This window comes from Triturus cristatus, chromosome 9, assembly GCF_964204655.1.
Source record: "Triturus cristatus chromosome 9, aTriCri1.1, whole genome shotgun sequence".
Classification (NCBI taxonomy): Eukaryota; Metazoa; Chordata; class Amphibia; order Caudata; family Salamandridae; genus Triturus; species Triturus cristatus.
In genome coordinates this window covers 315,664,914-315,687,470 of record NC_140592.1, presented here as the reverse complement: position 1 = coordinate 315,687,470, position 22,557 = coordinate 315,664,914, and the positions used below count along the sequence as shown (strand labels likewise).

General features: G+C 46.2%; 1 protein-coding gene across 6 annotated transcripts in view; it reads right to left on the bottom strand.

The window, feature by feature from the left end:
* LOC146797829 (uncharacterized) overlaps positions 1-22,557 on the bottom strand; it is a 282,706-nt gene that overhangs the window by 82,034 nt on the left and 178,115 nt on the right. For 4 of the 6 annotated variants that reach the window (XM_085625023.1, XM_085625022.1, XM_085625025.1 and 1 more), the window contains 4 exons: positions 22,317-22,421; positions 6,897-7,009; positions 5,751-5,844; positions 4,825-4,920 (listed from right to left, as the gene is read on the bottom strand). In XM_085625023.1, coding sequence (XP_085481149.1) covers positions 4,825-4,920; positions 5,751-5,844; positions 6,897-7,009; positions 22,317-22,421 — 408 coding nt within the window. Of the gene's footprint in view, positions 1-4,824; positions 4,921-5,750; positions 5,845-6,895; positions 7,010-22,316; positions 22,422-22,557 lie in introns of all 6 variants that reach the window. The other 2 variants (XM_085625024.1, XM_085625026.1) reach the window with 2 other exon arrangements.

Below are 22,557 nucleotides of genomic sequence, written 5' to 3'. Positions count from 1 at the left end.
ATTATTTTTTATTGATAACGAGATAATAAATATATATATATATACAAATCACATGTAAAATAATCCACTGGAAAACCACAACCATGTCATCATTCACTCTTGTTGCACACTAATCTTTTTTAACAGACATCATAAATGGACAAATACAGTGTGAGACAGATGTCAGTAAGTTTCTTGTTTATAAAATCAGGTAGTCTCTTTGATGATTTATGATTTGGTCATGGATAACAAGGAGTCTGATGCTCTCAAGCCGTAGATTCAGACTGATGATTAGGTTTAAAGGTTGTGCTGTTATCAATGAGTGGCTGCAACCCATATGGTATTCAGTATGGAGACTGCACAGTCCTGCCAGAGTCCCTTCTATGATTTCTTCTGTGCGGGTAGCATTCACATTTTTCACATAATCACATCAACAGGCTAAGGGACCATATCTAGCTCTCGACCTTAAGAATGCTTCCCAGCATAGCAAACCATTTCTCTAGCTACTACTTGTCTCTGAAGATGTTCATAAGAATAAAGCATGACAATTGTACCCAACTAAGTGACAAAGTTAGCAATGGAAATTCAGCAAACCTAAACATTCAGGAGATTAACAGGCCAAGACACTTCAGAGCTACCCTTCCTTGAAATGCCGGACAGAGGCTGAAGCATCATCTCTCAAATGTTCTGGACTTGTTGGTCCGGAAGAAAGGCTTAAAAGCACATCGTATCCATGATGGCTCTGACCACGGGGAACCTCTGTGAAGCAGTCAGGTGTGACTTCAGAAAGCTGACTGGGAACTTCAATGAAGTCAAGAGGTTCAGTGTCATCTAGAGGTTGTCCGCGATTGACTACCTTCAATAGTCAGTCATGACTAACTGACTTCAACAGTCAGTAGTAAATGTAGGACAAGATTGGTACGCATGACCTCTGAAGATGTGCAGCGACCACCTCCATCACTTTTGGGAACACCAGAGGGGCACTGGTGGCACCGAAAGGGAACACAGCAAAATGAAAGTGCTCATGGCCCATCTTGAAACGCAGGTAGCGTCTGTGGGCCTGCAAGACGGGGGTGAAATTAAGTATCCTGCCAGTCCAGTGCCACCATCCAATCTCCGGGATCCAGAACAGAGAGAACTTGGGCTCGCGTGAGCATTCTGAATGTGTCTTTGAGCAGGAAGTCTCTGAGATAGTGAAGATGTAGGCACACAATGGAAGCCTCTGTCCTTCTTAGGCACAAGGAATAAGTGGGAACCGTCCCTAGTTCAGAAGCCGGCACACTCTCTGTGGTTCCTTCGGTCAAAACAGACTGTGCTTATATGGTCCTCTGAGAAGTTTTCCGATGAAGGTGGCAGGTGCGGTGGGACGAAAAGAAATGGAAGGCCATAGCCCTGTTGGACAATCTACAGGACCCGTTTGTCAGATGCAATTTGTTGCCAACCCTGCAGAAAGCGGCTGATTCTGCCTCCGACCCTGGCTGTATGCTGCTAAGTGCACACTAAAGAGGTTTGAAACTTGTGACCGGAAGGGCATGACTGGAATGAGCGCTGGCCCTGATAGATAGGAAAATGACTGTTGGGCCTAGGTCCCGAGCCCAAAAGGGGCTGTAGGCCAGCTGTGCGGGTAGTGAAGTCTGACGCTGAAGATACGTCAAGCTCATTGTATATCCTCGAAAAGAGCAAAATTGTTGGGAGACTTTCCAGACGTGAGCTGAAAGGCACAAAGTGTGTGATGTGGCTCGGTTCTCCTTAAAATTCTCTAGGGACGAGTTTGCCTTTCACCAAACAGGCACGAGCCTTTGAAAGGCATGTCCATTAAGGACACCTGGACATCCCAGAGGAAGCCTGTAGACCTCATCTACGAGTGTCAGAGGAGCGCCAAACTCTTTCCCGGTCAATCTGTAGTGTCTAGGCCGGAACAGATAATGAATTGGGCCATATATCCGGTCATCCTGTCCATGTACCAATTGTCGTCATCATAGGCTGAGGCAAACTCTTACCCATCCGCACCACTGTCATCTCCATATGGCTTGCTGGGGTCTGATGTAGAGTCTGTGCATGGTTATGGGAAGTGGAATCTTGTCTGACTCTAATGTATTAGAAATAGATTGAGGCTCATCAAGATCTGGATGTGGTCTTGGTCGGAGTCAGGTACTGCTACGGCTGCAGTTGCTTTGGGGCCAGTGCTATCAGTGCCAGTGTTGACATTCAACCATTGTGAACCTTGGCATTGAGCCTGAACCCAGTACGAAACCTAAAGCGGGTTTAAGGGGCATAGATGGTGCACCCACCGTCGATAACACATCTGAAGGTCCAGCACATACTTGAGGCCCAAAAGTGCACCAGAGGGAGCCGAAAGCATGCCAAAGATGTGCCGGATTGTCTCTCGAAAGACTTCAACCTGCTGTGAGGTCGCTGACGGACCAGAGAACCAGTATGTGTGTAGGGACCAAGGATGGACGTGGCTCCTTGATGGAATAGGAAGAGACTTGGATGCACAATGACACTCTTGTGCCTTCTCTGGAGAAAGAGAGTGGGGGAAAAGAAGCTGAGTCCCACTTGAACTACTTCGGTTTCTACTTTTGACTTACCAGACAGTGAATAACATCTCCAAACTTAATTTTGACTTCGAGCGGGCCCAGTGTGGAGCCATGAATATAACCCAGACACTAGAAGCACGACTCAAGGGGGTCTATCAGAGAAATATATTTGCAACAGACCTTACAAGATTTAAAATCCTGTTGTTTACGGTGGGGTTGGGGGTGACATGTTCCTTGAAGACTGAAAAAGTTGTGAAGAAAATCTTTTCTTAGGGGGAAGAAAGTAGGAGGACTGAATCTCTGGGTCCGAGTGTGAAGGTGTGGAAAGAAAGTAACTGACGTGAGGGCACATGGGTGGTGCATGAATGTGCCTCAGTTTGTCTCTAATGGAGAGGAAGGGTGTCAACAAGGAGTCGCATGGCGTCACCTGCCATCATAGGTGAGTTTTTTCAGATCCAGACTGGCTCCTGGAGAGATTCACAGTGCGGTAAGAAACATTGCATCAGAAAGCAAATCTTACAACACATCCTAAGATAAGTCTTAATCATGACAATTCTGCTTCACAAAAGGCGGTCATTACTTTTGAAGCTTAAGTGAAAGATGTGACTCGTTTCACCCCAGCAGGCAGGAGGAAGGTTCTGCATGTCCAGAAGTTGACAACATCATATTGTTCTCAGAAGCAAGTAAAGTCCTGTTCCTGGCAAATGTCTCTCTGGGTTGGTGCACAGCTGCCTTTTACTGAAGAGGTAAAGTACTAGTAATGGATGGATGGGGCCAATTATTATCCTTCTCTGGAGATACTGACAATAAGCCACTGCCTATCAAAAAGCAATGTAGCTCTACAAAACTGAATACACTTCTAACCAGGACAAAGCACATGTATCCAGGAGTTCTGCCTTTCTCTCTGGCCTTCAGCAAAGGTAAGAAGTAGCTGCCCTCAGCTGGAGGGCAAGAGAATAGCTTTGTCCAAAAGCAGGCACTCTCAGCCAAGGCTTCGTATTGTTCGATGAACCCCAGCCCAAAAAAGTGTAAGGGGGATTTTAGATGTTGTAGGAAGGAAGCCTCTAGCTGGCAGGGATTGCAAGTATACCACCCAGTTCACTAGACTTCAACAGGATTCCTGGGGGTTAGTCATGCAGGCAACAGCATACAAAAGACAACCTGAACTAGAATGAACTTTTGGAGTCTGCATTAAAACTGCCCTCCACAGCACAACATTCAGCTAAATACCAGCAGTGACCAAGGCACATGCGCGCACAAGCACACATACACAAAAAAAACACACACATCTTCCCTTCCTCCTTGAGGAGAGCAGGGGCTATATTATTTAAGGTAACCCGAGGCAAAGGAGAACGTGGGAGCCTGTAGGACGAGTATGTGGTACTATTGAATCGCGCCAATAGAGAAAGGGAGATGTGGCGATGAGAAGGGTGTGCCACAATTTTGTGCCTTGCTCCGCACCTCCAAATTCACTCTTGCCCTAATCAAGTGCAGGCCTAAATGCAGCATTTTGAGCCACGGCCTATAGCAACAACAAAAGCGAAGTGCTTTTTAACCACTGTTTCCCACCCTATCTATCCAATTTAGGTGGCCAGTTGCCAATCAACAAGGGAACATATTTCAACCCAACCAAAACACAGGTATCTGGGCTTTGCAATTGAAACAGCCACTTTGTGAACAAATACAAATGCTAATTAAATAGTAAAGAACACCCAGTCTTTCGAAAATACATATGCCAAGTTCAACATACAGCAGGGAAACCAAATATACTGCCCCAGGGAATCCTGCATGCCATGTCGTGGCCAACAAGAGAAGCTCATTTGCCTCCCTTAACATGTACATCATGCTGCTGCCCTCCTGCAGTGTGCCTTACCTAACTTTAATGGAGGGAGAATATGAAATATGCTGCCACACAAAACTTGGAGTGTATTACCTCAAAATGGTGGATCTTTTAAAATAAATGTACTGAATTTCAGAAAGGCAAAGGCATCATAACACCATATTCAGAATAAGGAGGTGAGCACCACCAACTTTAGCTCTGGAGAAGGCATAAGGTGTTATTTAGCCTATGAATGCAAAGTCAGTGATAGCCTGGTATGAGTATGACATATTTAGACGGGCCGGATGAACTATACATGTCTTTAATTATAATCTGTGCATTTACAACTAGAACCAATTTTTTAAAATAAAGGTCTTTGTTTATGTAATTAGTTATTTTAACAGAAAACAAAAAGAATCATGTAAATAGTTTTTTATAACAGTTATTTTCAAATCAACATTTTAAGAACAAACTTAAATTTCTTACCGGCAGGGGCACTGTTGCGTTCTGTGATTGTCCTGTCCTTATAGTCCAGGCAGAGGGTGTCTTCCTCGTTTTTTATACCAATCTTGAGGCCTGTAGCTACATAAAGAAACATGTTTAAGTACATAACACAACATACAGATATCGATATAGCGGTGTTGCAGTGAGCAGGCTTAGTGAACTTAAAATGGTTTCAGAGGAAGGGACCAGGCTTTCCGTGCTTTCAAAGAACCTTTTAAGTCAGTGGCACAGACAGAGGCAGGCCAGGTCACCTTTAAGAGTCTAGCAAAGTGACTTCACAGGAGCAGGCAGTCCCTAAACGATTTGATCATCCTGTACAGGTCCATCAAAGGACCTCATTATGAAGGCGCAGAGCCTGCCGGGAAGTACAATCACACAATGCAAGTGTAATCTAAGGGACTAATGAACCGCTGGTAGGGAAAGAAAGCAGATGTGATCACCTTGCAAACCACATCAAAGGATCCTATTATGAGCTGCAAAATAAGCTTTTGGAATTACTTTTCTGAGCAAAAAGGGCATGTGGCACTGGGGCACAGAGGATACAGAAAATGAAGAGGCTACGATGAGGAACCCCCCATCAGAAGATACTGGTTTGTTCCTTGTAAAGACCCATCAGTGTAACAACTCGGGGACATGTCTGTAATGAAATCTGCGCAAAGTGTTTCAAGTTCAAGTTTCAAATGTAATTTTATTTTGCATAGTTACAAAAACCATTGCAATTTTTTTTTTAAAAGATGCAGTAGAATTAATATTATACACCAATAAAATCAATAAAACACGTGCTAAAAAATACTGTACAGTAGAAAAAAACCTGTGCAAAGTGAGAAACAATCTTCCCCACTCAAGACATCAGTAATAAGCGGATACCCATCTGGGCAGGGCTTCAAGGCGGAAAGTCTGTGACTTGCCTGCGTCTGTATTGGCACCGCTGCCTAGCACTTCCTCCCCAAGGTGATCAATGAAAATTGGAACCGGCTCGTCTTCCGTCCTCAAACAAGAGTCAGTAGAGGAAAAACGAAGCAAAGAATAAGTTACATTTCAGGCTGACAAGTGTTAGATTTCAAACCAAAAACATAATTATAAAAAGAAAAGAAAAAGACATGGGTTTGGAAATTTGGAAGGATGGCTAGGAAGGTTGGGAGGATTGCTAATCTTGTGCCCGCTCAGCTACACAATTCATCGGATCTTGGTCTGGTCAGGCACAAACCGGAGGTTTTCAGATGACTTCAGTCATCAGGACTAAAAACCCCTCTAGAATCCCAACCAACTTGACTTTGCGCCCTTGCCCCCAAAGCTCATGTAGCTTTTGTGACTTATGTCACATTGCGGGCATACAAAGTGAGTTTTTAAGCATTATATACAAACCATATCAGCTGGTTTGCCTTTCTAGCAAGCATAAAGAATAAAGACATTTGAAGTTGAGAGTTTAAAAAAATAAATAAACAGGGGATGCATGAGCCGGGTTTGGGTGGGAATTAGATCAGTGACACATATTTCCTCGCATGGGCTTACCTTTAACACACTATTGTATCCTGGGGAATGTTTTCTTGGGTTTTTGAAACAGAGCCAATGGGACTAACGCAGTTAAAAACTATAATGAGTAAAATGAAAACCAACTAGTGGAACAAGGTGCCAGTGAAGACAGGAAGCGATCCAGAAATCTTACATAACCCAGTGAGCCTTGGCAGACGGAGGCTTTCACCAGTCTAAAGGCACAGCATTACCTGGTGTCAGAGCAAATGTAGTATGGAGCCAAATAGGCCGTGACAGATTTTTGTTTTCCATTTGGGAGGTACAATAGGCATTAAGAGATTATCATACATTCATCATTCTATGCACAAAACAACCCTTCACAATTGGTTGTTAAACGAAAGAGGGTGTACCATTTAAAAGTAAATTTTCTGACAAGACACATTTTTACCCATTACAACACAAGAAGTGGTAGATTTGGGGATTTCAGTATCGAATAAAAGCAAACCAGACACAGACAAGGAGGGTGCTAGTTAGTACTTGAAATCAGACTAGGCCCAACATGCTGCACCTACTTTCTCACCTGGGCAAAGGCAGTCATTCTGCATACTTCCTTCTGTGCCCGGGTCATTCTTTCGACACAGCTCTTCAGCTCTGTGTGTCCTGAATAGCACGTCCGGACTGGAAATCATGTTGCCTGTTGAATAAACATTAACAAAAAGTAACCCCCATGATATTACGCCTCTTTTGCTTTTTGTCCTGCATTCCATTTTATGTCTCCCTGCTTCCCCTTGAGTCACACTAACATGTATTTAATCTATCTTTACAATATTGTGTAATAATGACAAATCAAAGCAGCTTGTTTCAAGGTGAAAAAATGAGCACATCCATAAAGGACAAGTTACTTACCTTCGGTAATGCCTTATCTGGTAGAGACAGTATCTAGCCGCAGATTTCTTATCTTAGAATCTTCTCCAGGCGCCAGACTAGATACGGAAATTTTCCCAGCAGTACTTCTGCCTGTCTGTAGCGGGCGTCAGACTACTCAATAGTGACATCATCTCCTGAATGTGACGTCAACGGAGTCCATATAAGCCCCCCCCTGACGCGCTGACTTCAGTTTCTTTTGTGACTATTTATGTGCCAACAATGCGGAGCCATTTAGAGAAACAGTCTCTGGAAACAGTGTGCCAGAAAAGAAAAAAATCTTGTATCAACAAGTACAGAATGAACAAACAGTAGTAGCATGCAAAACAGGGGCCCACAGTTTGCAGAGCGGGGAGGATGGGTGGGTCATTAGGAATTCTGCAGCAAGATCCTGTCTCTACCAGATTCGCATTACTGAAGGTAAGTACCTTGTCCATCTGAGAGAGACATCTAGTCGCAGATTACATATCTTAGAATCAGATACCCAAGCAATACCATCCTTGGAGGAGGGCTGCAAACTGACCTCACCAAAGATCCCCAATAGGAGAAGCCGTTTCAAAAGATAGAAAGGGACTAGCCTATCTGAAAACGATAGGGGAAGCAGGATGCTCACCGAGAGGACTGATCTCCAAGTCTATGGAAAGCCCGTAGGAAGCAGAAAGCCATAGGAGTGTAAGAACACTGTACAGAACCAGAAAAGAGGCAGCCCCAAAGGGAATGCAACCTAAGATCGGGGAATGCAAAGGGACCAAGGACAATAGTCTATAGAGTCCAGGCTGAAAACCAAATGGAAGGAGCATACACAGTGTGCTCAGCCATAGCAACACATACAAAGAATAAAAAAGCACCCACTGACCGTCGAAGAACTTATCCTAAGAAATAGATCTCGAAAAAATCCAACATAATGATAGGGAAAAGAGAAAGGGAACTATGAATGCGGAAGACCATCGCTAGGAAACAACAAGAACGGTAAAGAAAACTAGTCTTACATTGAGAACCTCGAAGGTATATAAGGTATCCTCCGAAAAATGTAACGGAGATGCTCACTGATGAGAAGGAAGGAAACAGACAAGTACAACAAAGAATGCTGAACTAGGTCACCAAGAAAGGTGTAGGTAAAAAAAGCGGCGTACACCATATAGAAGGCCAGACGACCATATGTGAACAGCACACACATAAATACCAGAAGTAAAAGACATCTACAAGAGATCCATTCAAGAGATAGGTAAATACATACAGATACATAAACATTCAAAGATAACGTATAGAAGGATAATTATGTGTAGGAAAAACATACAAATTCCCATAGACACACAAGTCATACAGGGGAGCGAAAGTATATGCACTCCACCGAAGATAACCCACGTCCTCTGCCGGTGAACGGGAGGATGAGAAGTAGAGGAATGAAGGGCACTCCAAGAACAGAGATAATCAAGGAAGTGCAGAGATAATACATCCTACCATCGTAAGGAAGAAGTTAGGGCACAAACTACAGTGGAAAAAGAAAGACAAGTCTGGAAAACAGCAACACCATGCCACCTAAGAGTAGGAAGTGGAGGGTATTGCCCACTACAGGAAATCAAGAACCAATGCCACCGACTAAGGAAGGGTGCTAGCAGGTGATAACAGGTGAAATGAAGAATAAACAACAGGGTGGAGTACACCAAGAAGAAGACCGCCAGGGTGAAACTAATGGGCTGGTGCCAACTAAGGGCAACAAATAGTCAATGTAGACAATCACACATTGTCCAACACATGAAGGTTTGAAAAATAGTTGAGAAACCTGACCGATGCTCCATGGAAACTTAAGAAACAGGTAATAAACCAAACTAAAGCTCTAGACAAAAACTGAGAGTACAGAGAATAAGGGGAACAAACCTCAGGAAGGGGAAGAAGTGTCCAACATTGGAGGACATTGCATACACAGCAGAAATATGTAGTTGGACAAAAGATAGGATATGCACAAAGAAAAGTAATGAAATACACACACCCAAAAAGCCTATAAGGAGAACTGGAAAGATGAAGTCAAAGTCCCTGTACAGGATACTAAGTGTATAGGTACCTCACAAGATGCCCCTATGGCATACAAAATAAAGTCCCTAAAAAACAGGGAACAAGGATACAGTGCATCCACACAATGATATAGAGTAAGTACTCTAGTAGAAAAAATCAAGCGGCAAAAGGAAGCTGTAATAACAGGCCCCCACGAGGACGCAAAGTAAGACATGTTCAAAAGGGCTGAAAGCTAAATCTGTCACTAACAGAATCATTTGAAGAAAAGCACCTGCAGCAAGCAGGAAACCCACACTGGATGTAACCCTAGAAGGGAGACAAGTACTCCACCCCATGAAGGCCAATAAGAAATGAAACAAGGGAAACAAGTTGTCCCTACAACCTAGTAAAACAACAGAGTTAAGACTCCGCACCACCAGAACTATCTCTGAACCGGCATAAAGCAGAGTCAGCATGCACACCAAAAGGGAGGCGCCATCAAAAGACATGTCAATCAAATTAGTTTGCACAGCATCCGAAAACCTGTAAGTATGCAACCATGCACGACAATGTGTGAGAAATAAAGCAATCTACAGTGAGCCCCATCTCAGGCTTAGCCAAGTACCCAACAGTACATCAACAAGACAGTCCCTATAAGGAAGACAGACTCAAAGCGAGACTGGTCAGGATGTAGAACACCAAGTAAAGGGTCTGTTGACAATTCCACAGAAATAAGTTGTAAGTCTGGTACAACCGAAACATGTCCGCCAGAGAGGAACTCAGCTCCGTAGCCAAACTTGGAGAAGACAGGAGGCTGGAGAAGATTCTAAGCCACCAGCTAGACTGCATAGAGGGTGAAACTGTGTCCAAAATAGGAGGGGGACATGTCACATCTTTTTTCAGTACTTTCGCAACTATGTTCCTCAGAAGGAAAAACCAGAGGATGGGAGTCTGAGACGGTCGGCTTCATCGGCACTGCATCCGACGGTGTACCCGAAGACAGTCGATGCCAAGAAGGTGACGCCTCGATATCTGAAGGAGCGTCGATCAGCGTCAATGGCACCACCATTAGAGCGGGCGGACAAAAGCCCGACGCAGACATTGGAGTCGAAAGACCAGAAGCTGAAGATGGGAGTCTAGATGGGCTGTGCAGCAGTGTCACTGAGGTGTTAGAAACAAGAGGCTGACCTGAAGATAAGGGAGAACCCGCCAGCAGTGACATAGGCATGACCTCACGCACTTCTGTGGGGCCCAAGGGCACACAAGAAGAAGACAACAACCCAAAAATAGAATGAAGAGATTGAGAATATTGTCTCATCGGGGTCAAGGACGCTCCGGACCCAGGATAGGTAGGGAGATGCAGGACAGACTCATGCTCCGACATTTCAACAGAAGAGCAGGGACCAGCGGTAGGAGACGAAGGCAGGAGGCTCTGCGACTTCGACCACCTACGCCAAGACTTGCGTCCAGACGTTAAAGAATGGAGCCTGCGGGGAGGGCTCCTAAAGTGGCGGAGTTTTTCTACCCTAATTTGTTTCCTTTACTCTATATATGATGGTGTCTAATTCTTTTGTACTCACACCAGCATCTGTGTCCGCAGCACTCCCTACCGTTCTGCCACTATCGGTGCCTCCCTATGTCTATAGTGTAGCCTTTTGATGGGGTACTTGGTGAGTACTTCGTTGCACAAGTTACTATTTGTGTAACGATATATCTGTAAGAGAAATTAGTTAGTGATAGATTCCTTACCTTAGAATATCCCCAGGCGTCAGACTGGATCCAGAAAGTTTTGCTAGCAGTACCCCTGCACGTCAGTAGGTGGCGTCATGCGGCTCCGCGTCTGTCTCTGGCGTCGTAAGCGCCGAGATGACATCACGGAGTCTACTTAGGCGCAACCCATGTGAGCTGACGTCAGTTCTGTACACGACTTTCCGCGCCAGGAACGCAGAGCCATTCAAGAAACTGACCACTAGTGCCATGAAACTAGGGCCCTGAAAGGGGGATGACCTTAACCCTAGAATCAGTTCGCAGAACGGGGAGGATGGGTGGGCGGTAAGGAATCTATCACTAAGTAATGTCTCTTACAGATATATTCTTACACAAGTAGTAACTTGCGCATCTGAAAGAGACAAGTTAGAGATAGATTCCTTACCTTAGAATAGATACCCCAGCAGTACCAACCCCGTGGTGGGTCTGTGAAAAGATTACACCAGAAAGTCACGGAGAACAGAACGGCCAAAGAAGCCGTCACTCCGCACCGGACTGACAAGGCAGTAATGCTTGGTAAACGTGTGCAGCGAGGCCCACGGAGCTGCCTGACAAATGTCCTGCAAGGGGACGCCACGTCCCAAGGCAGTAGTGGCTGCAGTTGCCCAGGTAGAATGGGCACGCCGCCCCACAGGAGGCTCCTTCTTAGCCAAGGAGTAACATGCTTTGATGCACAGAACGACCCACCGAGAGATGGTCTGTTTGTGCACAGCCTGACCTTTTTGGCGCCCACGTAGTCAACAAAGAGCTGGTCATCCACCCGGAACTGCTGTGTATGCTTTAGATAGAATACGAGTGCACGTTTTGGGTCCAGACAGTGGAGCCTCTCTTCCTCCTTCGAAGGATGCGGAGGCAGAAAGAAGGTAGGCAAAGTGATGGTCTGCCCGATGTGGAAGGGTGTGACCACCTTTGGCAAAAAAGGACGGGTCCTTAACACCAGCTTGTCTGGATGAACAGAAAGGAAAGGAGGTTTGGAAGAAAGATCCTGGAGCTCACTCACTCTTCTGGCGGAGGTGATAGCAACCAGAAAAGCCGTCTTAAGAGTAAGAAGACGCTAAGGACAGGTATGAAGGGGCTCAAAAGGAGCGTACATCAAATAGGTCAAAACGAGATTCAAGTCCCATTGAGGCATGATGAACAGCACAGGAGGAAACGTGTGCGTAATGCCCTTTAGGAAACGGTTAACAACCGGGGACTTAAAAAGAGAAGGCTGATCTGAAAGCCGTAAAAAGGTGGAGATGGCCGAAAGATAACCTTTGATAGTGCCCAGAGCAGAGCCCTGCTGGGCCAAAGAAAGAAGGAACAGAAGGACTTCGGAAAGAGAGGCAGAAAGGGGATCCACAGTCTTAGCTGTGCACCATGCCACAAACGTGTTCCATCTGCAGGCGTATACCGTTTTAGTGGAAGGACGCCTGGCTGCCAGAATGACATCACAGAATTCGGGAGGAAGATCAAAAGCTGTCAACTGTCGCTGCTCAATCTCCACGCATGGAGGTGGAGACTAGACAGGTTCGGGTGGAGGACCGTCCCCTGCTGTTGCGACAGAAGATCCTCTCGAAGGGGCAGCCGGATCGGGGGATCGATCTCCATGCTGAGCAGCTCGGGATACAAGTATCTTCGTGCCCAATCCGGAGCCACAAGGATGACTTGGGCTCGGTCGCGCCGAATCTTCTTCAGCACTCTGGGCAGAAGTGGTATAGGCGGAAAGGCATACAACAGACCGCAACGCCACACGCAACGAAAAGCCTCGCATAGCAAGCGCCGCCTTCGAAATTCCAACGCGCAGAACTGATGACATTGCGCGTTCTTTTCGGTGGCAAATAGATCTAACCAAGGCTCTCCCCACTGCTGAAAGAGATCTTGCGCCACGTCCGAGGTCAGACGCCATTCATGATCCATCAAGCACCGGCGGCTGAGTTCGTCCGCCCTGGCGTTCAGAGAACCTGCCAGGTGTTGAACCACCAAGGTAATGCCTTGATGTTCCAGCCAAGTCAAGAGGCGCAGAGCCTCCTGACATAGGGTCCAGGACCCCACCCCGCCCTATTTGTTGCAATACCACATAGCGGTGGTGTTGTCCGTGAACACCTGCACCACACTTCCCCGGACAGAGGGAAGGATGCCTTCAGTGCAAGACGGATCGACCGAAGCTCCAAAAGGTTGATGTGGAGCCGGGCCTCCGCCAGAGACCAGAGGCATCTGATCTACACCTCTCCCAAGTGGCCTCCCCATCCCAGGAGGGACACATCTGTCACCACTGTGTGCTCCGGTTGGGGAAGGGAGAGGGATCTGCCACTGACCCAATCGCGATTCGTGAGCCACCACTGCAATTGTCGTGCAGTGCCCTCCGAGATCTGGACATGATCGGACAGGTTGCCCTGATGCTGCGCCCACTGGAACTTCGGGTCCCACTGCAGAGCCCGCGTATGCCATCTGGCATGTTGCACTAGCAGAATGCAGGAGGCCATCAGGCCCAGGAGCCGGAGGGTCATCCTGACTGAAACCCAGGAGAGAGGCGGAAAGATCGGAATCATAGCCTGAATATCCCAGACTCACTGCTCGGGAGGATAAACCCGAAACTGCGTCGAATCCAGAACCGCTCCAATGAAGGGGCGCTTCTGAGAGGGACTCAGGTGCGACTTCGGCACATTGATGGAGAACCCCAGCAAATGCAGGAGGTCGCCGTAGTCTGAAGGTGGGTGACGACTGTCTGGGGCGAGCCTGCCTTCAACAACCAGTCGTCGAGGTAGGGGAAGACTGACACCCCTGACCTGCGCAGATGAGCTGCGACCACCGCCATCTCTTTTGTGAACAACCGAAGGGCGCTGGTAAGGCCGAAAGGGAGCATGGCAAACTGAAAATGCTCGCTGCCTACCGTGAACCGCAGGTAACGCCGGTGGGCCGGCAGGACGGGGATGGGAAAATACGCGTCCTGCAAGTTCAACGCTACCATCCATTCTCCAGGGTCGAGGGCAGCCAAGACCTGAGCCAGAGTCAACATCTTGAACTTCTCCTTCCGTAGGAAGCGATTGACATTCCTGAGGTCCAAGATGGGGCGCAGGCCCCCTTTGTCCTTCTTGGGAACCAGAAAATAGTGGAAATAACAACCATGTCCTACTTCTGGCCCAGGAACGCGCTCAATGGCCCCCTTGGCCAAGAGGGCCGTAACTTCCTGCTGGAGAAGCAGCAAGTGATCCCCCGAAATACGGTGGCACCGAGGTGGCATGGTGGGAGGGGAGGACTGAAGGGGAAGAGAATAACCCCTGCGGATGATCTGCAACACCCTCTTGTCAGATGTGATATCGCGCCAGTGGTGGAGGTGGTGGCGGATCCTGCCACCCACCGGCGTGGGGTGCTCCACAAAGCTCAGATTAGGAAGGTTTGGAGGTAGAAGCAGCGGGGGCGGAGGTGGACTGCCCCCCACGCTGATGCTCCGAGCCGCCCCTGCGGAAGCCGCGTCCGCGGCCCCGCTGAGGCTGTTTCTGCACAGGCTTGTTGAAGGAATGTGCCTGTGTGCCCCTGCCTTGGCCACGAAAGGAACGTAACCCAGGAGTGGCTGGGCTTTTAGTGGAAAGACCCAAGGACTTGGCCGTGGCTCGCAAGTCCTTAAAGCACTCCAGCGCACTGTCAGCCTTATCGCCAAACAGGCGAGTTCCATCAAAAGGCATGTCCATGAGCGAGCTATGGACGTCAGACGAGAACCCAGTGGATCGCAACCAGGCGTGGCGGCACAGCTCCACAGTCGTAGAAAACGCCCTGCCCAACAAGTCAGTGGTGTCCAAACCACACCGAATGGCGAACTTAGCCACATCCTTACCCTCATCAACCGCCTGGGAAAGCACAGCATGGACCTCCTCAGGACACTGAGGTAACACCTGAGCAACCGTGTCCCACACCGCGTGTCCCACACCGCTTGGGAATAGCGGCCCAACAAGCAGGCGGTGTTCACCGACCGCAGCCCCAAGCTGGCCGACGAGAACAACTGCTTACCAAACTGCTCCAGCTTCTTAGAGTCCGACGTCGAGGCCTGGATGACCAGACTCTCAGGCGTGGGATGAGTGGTCAGAAACGCGGGGTCACCAGGCACCGGGCGGTGAAGCCTGGCGACATTCTTATCCACAGGGGCCCCTGTGGCCGGCCACCACCAAGTGCCCAACAGGACGTCGGTGAGAGCGTCGTTGAAGGGAAGCAGTGGCTCCGACGAAGTCGACGCCGTCTGGAGCACCTCAGTAAGGAGGTTAGTTTTGAGGGCTACCGTAGGAAGATCAAGGTTGAGGACCTCAGCAGCCCGACAGAGCACCATCGTGTAGGAAGCGCCCTCCTCCATCGTAGGTGGGGGAGAGGCAAACCCCAGGTCAAAAGAGACATCGAGGTCGCCGGCATCCTCCAGCTCGTCCACCCAGCCCTGCTCGGAGTCACATTGACGGCCAAGAGGGTCCTCGGACCCCTCCCAGTCATCCTCCACCTCCGTTGCAAGAGGAACCGGCCGCGGCGGCAGAGCCGGAGCCGGAGAGGGGACAAACGGCGTCGGAAACGGCGCTGTGAACGGCGCCGGCCGCGGTCGGCCAGCGCTGTCTCCCAATGCGGATCCCAGGCAGGAAAGAAATGGTCCTGGAACCGGGGCAAGGGTGGACTGATTGGCACCCACTGCAGCGCTGGGGCCGGAGCCGGCAGCGCCGGACCTCGTGGCGCCGGGGCCGAAGCCAACGGCGTAGGATCCTGAGGCGCCAAAGCTGGATCCGCCGGTGGCGCCGTCGGGCCAACAGGATCTGGACACGGGTCCGCGGGGCCCGAAGGCACGCCGGCGGGAGCCCGGGGCCTAAAAAGGCGGTCCATGGTGGCAAGAAACTCTTGTACCTGTTCGGCAGTCGCCGACGGACCCGGGTAAGGCGGGTAGGCCGCGGGACTCCCAGGCTCCAAGGGAGCCTCAGGGGCAGAACCCCTGTCCCCCCGTCCGCATCCGAGAACAGACTGGGGGACGCCGGAGAGCTTCTTCGACTTCTTTTTATGTCGTCGCTCACAGGAATCCGAGGGCGAAGACTTGGAGACCAAGGAGCGACGACTGCGGCCCCGCGAGCGGTCCCAGGAACGGTCCCTGGACCTAGAGCGGCGTTGGCACGAGTGCCGGACCTCCATCAGCTTGCGGCGCCGCTCCCTCAAGGCCTTCGGGGCCATGGCTCGACAGTCCCGGCAGGACTGGGAGTCATGTTCGGTCTCCAGGCAGTAGAGACAAACATCATCGGGGTCTGCCACCGACATGTTGCGACGGCAGGCCCCACAAGACTTAAAGCCAGGCATCCCTACGTGCACCAGGAGAAAAAATGGGAGACAAAAAAGTCTCAAAAGAGCAGCCAAAAAGTGACTAAGGTACGTGCTCTATCCGGATCTGCGCTTGCTGGCGTGGAAAAAGAAAGAACTGACGTCAGCGCGCATGGGTGGCGCCTAAGTAGTCGTCATCTCGGCGCTTACGACGCCAGCGCCGGACGTGGAGCGCATGACGCCACCTACTGACGCGCAGGGGTACTGCTAACAAAACTTTCCGGATCCAGTCTGATGCCTGGGGATATTCTAAGGTAAGGAATCTATCACTACCGTGTCTCTTCCAGATGAATACAGTAGTGTATTGTAGTGCACACAAGCATGGTGCTTAGGCCCTCACCGAATAAGAACCTGCTTGGAAGTAAAGGGTCTTTCACTCCGCTCTTATGGGGGGACTTTTGAATTCTGCACTTTCTTGCTTGTAGTTTTTCTTGCTCTTAGCCTTTTCTCAAAGACAATCTCACTTAAGACACTACCGAAATCTTTGTTGTTCTCCATCAGCAAAGAAAGTAGATACTACCATCTCTAGCCAGATACAGGCATAACTATCAATACTGCAGAAGGTGCAGTGGGTCGTGGGCCCAGACGTCTGAAGGAACCATTGCACTCTTATTTTAGGCCTGTCATTCAATACCCAACTGGGGGGCATTTACTTGCTTGCACAAGGACACCCATGGTACCATTGCTGCACCACTGTAGGCAGAACAGCTGTTGGATGAATAAATCTAACAGGGTTAATAACCTGGTTTTTGTGTTTAGTTATACAAAAACACCAATTGCAGAAAAAGTTGCATCATGAATAACAAGCATTGGCAACTCCAATGCTTTTTGTTGATGCAATACAGCAAAAAGAAAAACAATAGTTATTGCCAGTGGAGTGAAAGTAAACACACAAAAAACATTTGGGGTCAGCGTTAAAGCCACATACTCTGGTTTCTCATGGCATCTAACAAAATCCTGAGAGGCAATTGCATTTCCACTCCCCAGCTTTGATGACGGACAGGGTCTCTTACACTGAGACAAAGCTATCTTTAGCCAATTTTAGTACTGTTGTTGGAAAGTACAGGTTATTCATTTCCATGGGTTTTGTGGGATTCAAGAAGGAAACTGCCATCCTCTTTTTTGACCTGTAATACTCCATGATGGTACACCATCCACTGTATTGCTAGGAGGCATTTAGAGGATTTCTTAGGAGGATAAACACATTCAGGCAATGGATCTATAGCTTCTTCAAGAGGCAATACCAGTTGGGAAATTGTTCCAGGTAGCATTTTCTTCTGCCCCTTCGATAACAAAGTCTTGATACCCATCATCCTCTGAGTCCAGACTGAGGTAGTCACTCAATTGACTGGTAGTTTGTTCTTCAACCCTGGGATATCGCTTTTTCAAGTGTTACCTTCCTACTTTTCACTTGTTTCTGTAGCAGGGACAGAGTGTTAGGGGGTGGGTGAGCAATAGTGTGACCTGTTTGATTCTCAATGTGAATCATTCTTTGCTTAAGATCTCTGCAAGAATGGGCTCTGACAGACTGGTACTGAAATCCATCCTCATTTTGAGATCTGTTCGCCTACAGTGGGCCATTTTTCATGGTGGGTTCTTCTTTCTATGGCACACAAATTTCAAAGCCACATTCTCTCCATTTTGCAACTTAGGCTGACTAGGTGTTGCCTCCTAAAGTCTAGTTTAAGATGTGGGTACATGAAAAGTTGTTGATGGTTGTGAAACATCAAGTTGCCTCAATTAAATAGTATTGCCATTGATATTTATATCAATATTATCTGTGTGCCTTGAGGGTTTCATAGGGTGTTCTTAAATTTACTCTAGTGAAGGTGCAGGCATATGAAATAAATGACTCTGGTATTTGACATTCATGGTTATAAACAAGTGGGTACCAAGTAAACATCCTCTCTATCCATTTTAATGAATTCTTTCAATTCCTCCCCACAGACTCCTTTAGGAAACCCAGTAAAGCCCTCCTGCACTATTATGGCATAATGAGCTCACCTGCAACCTTTTTAGGTCTCGTCTACCTAAAAAAGGGCACTATCTGGTTGCGAAAGACCCCTTGTAGACTATCCCAAAACGTAGAGTGGCCCGCCTATTGCTTCCATTGGTTAGCTTTACTGTCGGTCTCATTTCCTTGCCTCTTATTTGATGGGTTTCGTTCTGCTTATTGTGTTTGTCCCTTACCTGAAGTATATCCTCTTTACCTTGCTTTTGATTGGCTGACATGTATTCACTGCTTGCTTTCTTGGAACTGTTTTCGTCTTTTATGGTAAGCACGCCATGAGAGTATGTTTTTTCCAAGTCTTCATCCGCCGCCAAATAGCTGCCCACGCGTTCCTTGTTGCTCTCTCTCTTTTGTTTTACTCTCTCTTGGGTGCTTTTTCCCCCTGCACACCCTACCCATGCTGCTTTTCCTCTACTTTATCTCTTCTGATCCGGCTTTATTTTAATTTTACTTGTTGCTGGCCACTCCCTGCTGCTTTTCTCCACCTGCTCCTGTTATTGCTCTCTCACAATTTGCATTTCTTTTGATATTTTTCTAAATATTTTCTAAAGGGTCCTGTAGCTCCCATCTGGTTATCATGCTGTTCTGCTTGCACAAATGTGCTTTAGCTCCAATTAATTTCTTAATTTACTGAAGAAAGTGATGTCCCCCATAGTGGACTGATAAATAAAATGGTGCCTTCATCATTTAGTACACGTGTGCATTATTGGTGACGTGAGTGCACATATGTCATTACGCATGGGTACGCCTACTAAATGACGCGGGTTCCAGCAGAGTCATAAAACGTAAGTACTTTGAGTGCGTCACATAAACCATTATTTCATTTATTTTTTGCACTGGTGCACAGCTTCAGCATAGCGCATTTTGCTTTTTATAGATGCTGTACATCGCAAAAAAGTAATGCCAGAGTCAATAGGCGCCAGGTTCCACAAGCAAGACCTATAATCTTTGTAAATGGTTGTTTATCTAATCCATTTTTTGTATCAAAAAGCCTGGCACATCCCAGTAGCAGTATTCCTAGCGGTAATGTGCTTTAAATTTAAGGCAACACTTAAAAATGGTATTTAACTTAACTAAAACAAGGCCATGTCGGATAGAGGAAACGCTACAACAAGCTTGTTTTCTGATTGTTGGTGACAAGAGTCAATGGTCACATTGCAACTAAACATGCATCATAATGATGATAACTTTCAGACCCAATTACAGAAAAAAATGTGAGGTGGTCTGCACCCCAGTGTATTGCAGGTTTTAAGGAATATGATCTTGAATCATTCCATACACACTAGAAGTCGATACACTAGATGGCAGGAGAGTGCATAGCTTGTGATTCTGCAATAGAAACATGCTGTAAACTCAATTATATGACGAGTACAACAATGCATGAGACCCCTGGACAAGTAGTAAACAACAGTATCCACCAAGGATACCTTTCAGTAGCCACTGGCTGTCTCAGGACCTGGAGAAAAATTAGGTCTTACTGGATCAATAACAGCATCTAATTACTAAAATCAGGTTACCTTACCAGTGCCATTTAAGAGTCTAAATTGTGCCTTGGGTTATGTTCGTCTCAATACTCTTTGTGGGATATTGATTTGCCAAATATCTTGTTTATTCAAGTAGAATAGGGCACCAATTAATCACAGGACTTCTTTTATGATGCATTAAACGTATTCCTATCATGTACAACACCACCACTCTGACCTATGTGTAGTGACCAAAAGGCTACATTGAAATGTTCTCTTGCCTGGCCTACGTATGCCATATCCTTCAGTCAATTACTGAATTAAGAATAAACATGCTGGTAGTACCCTGCTATGTACTGGCACTATGAACATACTCCTAGACAGGAAAAACAAAACAAACCCTCAAATGTTTCTATACTAGTGTCTCTACAGACTACTTGCTCAATCAGGAATACAAGTGGTCTTCTCAGCCTTGGGTTCTCTACCTTTTAAAGCTGCTCCACTGAATTCCATCTTTGAAGTCTGGCAGGTGCCCCAATCACTAGATACATACATCATTTTGTATGTAAAAGTAGACATCACTGAACTTAATTCTGAAATTCTACTCTCTTGTTTTGTAGAACAAGGCATTTAGACCAATTCACGTACAATGGAAGATATACAAGAAATAGTGATGAATGAACACTGCTTACAACTCATGATCACAAAAAGGAGTTATTTTCCTATGCCCAGCATAGCAAAGCCCAAATGGAGTTTAGGAACAATATATTCTGATAGTGGAAGAAGATACAATTACATAGCCTACTTTTTAGACCCATTTAGTCATTGCAGGTATTCTTGACCATATTATAAACTGAAAACTCAAAACAGAACTGTTTTAAACATATTTTTTATTTTTGACTTATTACATGCTAATATTTACAGCTGCCGCTGAAATGTGATTGAAGGCAGATTGGTAGTGTGTCCTTTACAACAAGAGACCCACTCTGAAGCCCTTAGTTATTTCACATGACAAATATTTACATTTTAAGGTATTGTGTTAATTTAATGGGTAGAGCATAACAAAAGTGTAGACAATGTATTATGATTAGAAGTAACTTAGCGTCATTTTGAGTTCGGCGGACCCCCCACAATGAATGACTATTGGAAGCCAGAGACCGCAGACTGAACAATTTCTATGATTTTAATAAAAAATAATACACAAAACTACCAATACAAGCATACAACAAATACACAAATTATGTGATATTTTCATTAAGTAACAAAGAAAAGGTATATAAAAATCGATTTTTTTATTGGGGAGGTTGGGGCTTTTCAAAGTGTGGTTTTATTTCTAAGAGACAAAGGGTTTTGCTAGATTCTAACATAAAGCATGTATCTACCTTTTCCTAATGCATCCTTCCTATTTATTGCCACATACTATTGCTTTAATTGAGGCCATCTCTCATCCAAACTACATATCACTTTACCTGTACTACTCCCACAAATCAAGCTAAGGATACCACCAACCTTATTTTAAAGCCCAATTTCAAACTCCAAAAGTTACAGAGCATTTTAAAATCTTGAATTCTACTTTTCTTCAAATTGTAAATATATGCTTAGTCTGCTAATATTGTTTAAAACTCTGAACAGTTGCAGACTACCTAAGTAGCTGTTGCCGAACCCCAGTGATCCACAGACCACAGATTAAGAAGGGATGATTTAGAAAGTATGTAGTGCATCACAAGCTACCATAATGTAAAACACAAAAAAAGAGTTGTTCTGTTGTTTTTGCAAACCAGTCTAAAGACTACATAGGCTGAGCCACTGCAAATAGTTTCTTGAATCTGAGAATTGCAAAAGTCTTTGCATTTAGCCCACTTATCCAAACAACCAGTTGTTTAAATGTCTTGTTTTTAATGTACAGTGGTGCACTTTGCTACGGATACACCTGCAGCCTTTTCCTTAATCATTTAAGGGTTTCCGCATACATGTTTCCTGCTTTCTCCTCTTCTAAAGTCTTGTATAAAGCAAGGGGAAACCTAATACACGTAAAATCAATATCAATCAATGTTAAAATGTAACAATCGTTTGATGGATAAGGAAATAAAATCCAGCATATATGTATAGATGGACCTCCAGAACAGTGCAATGTTAAGCAGGATGAGACGTCCACAAGGTAGCAAAACAGACATGCGGTGATGTGCCAGGTCTGCAGATTTGACAGTCCTCCCCTTCTGAATAAAGCAAGTCCTTCTAACACATAGCATTGCAAATGTGCTGTATTTGGCCTGAGATCATTAAAGAGCCCTCTGGAAATAAAAATAAGTTTCATCATTTACTCTCAAACCTCTACATAATAATCTGTCCCTCCGCTCCATGCCCTCTTGTTTAATCAGGACTGGGGCCAACTGTCCATCCAAAGAGTTCCACATTAAAGGTAAGCAGTGATCATGCATGTATTTAGTGTGTTTGTGTGGTATGTGTGGGGAGAATGACAAGTATACTAAGCAGAAGCCTTTCCTTGAGAGTCAATGCCTGGCACTTACCTGGAAGATGATGAATGTCAAGGTTTCTCACTGAGTCCTGCCCGGGGCAGAGCTCTAGCTTTTCTTTAGCTGTTAATTTAAAGACAGTGGTGGCAATAAGAGGACCTGTTTTTGAAATAAAGCACAAATGAACAATTGGACTGGACGATATGTTGTCATGAAGCAACAATTACAAGCATTATATTAAGTTTTGCGATACGTAATGATCAAAAAAGACTTCACTCAATTTCCAGAACAAAAA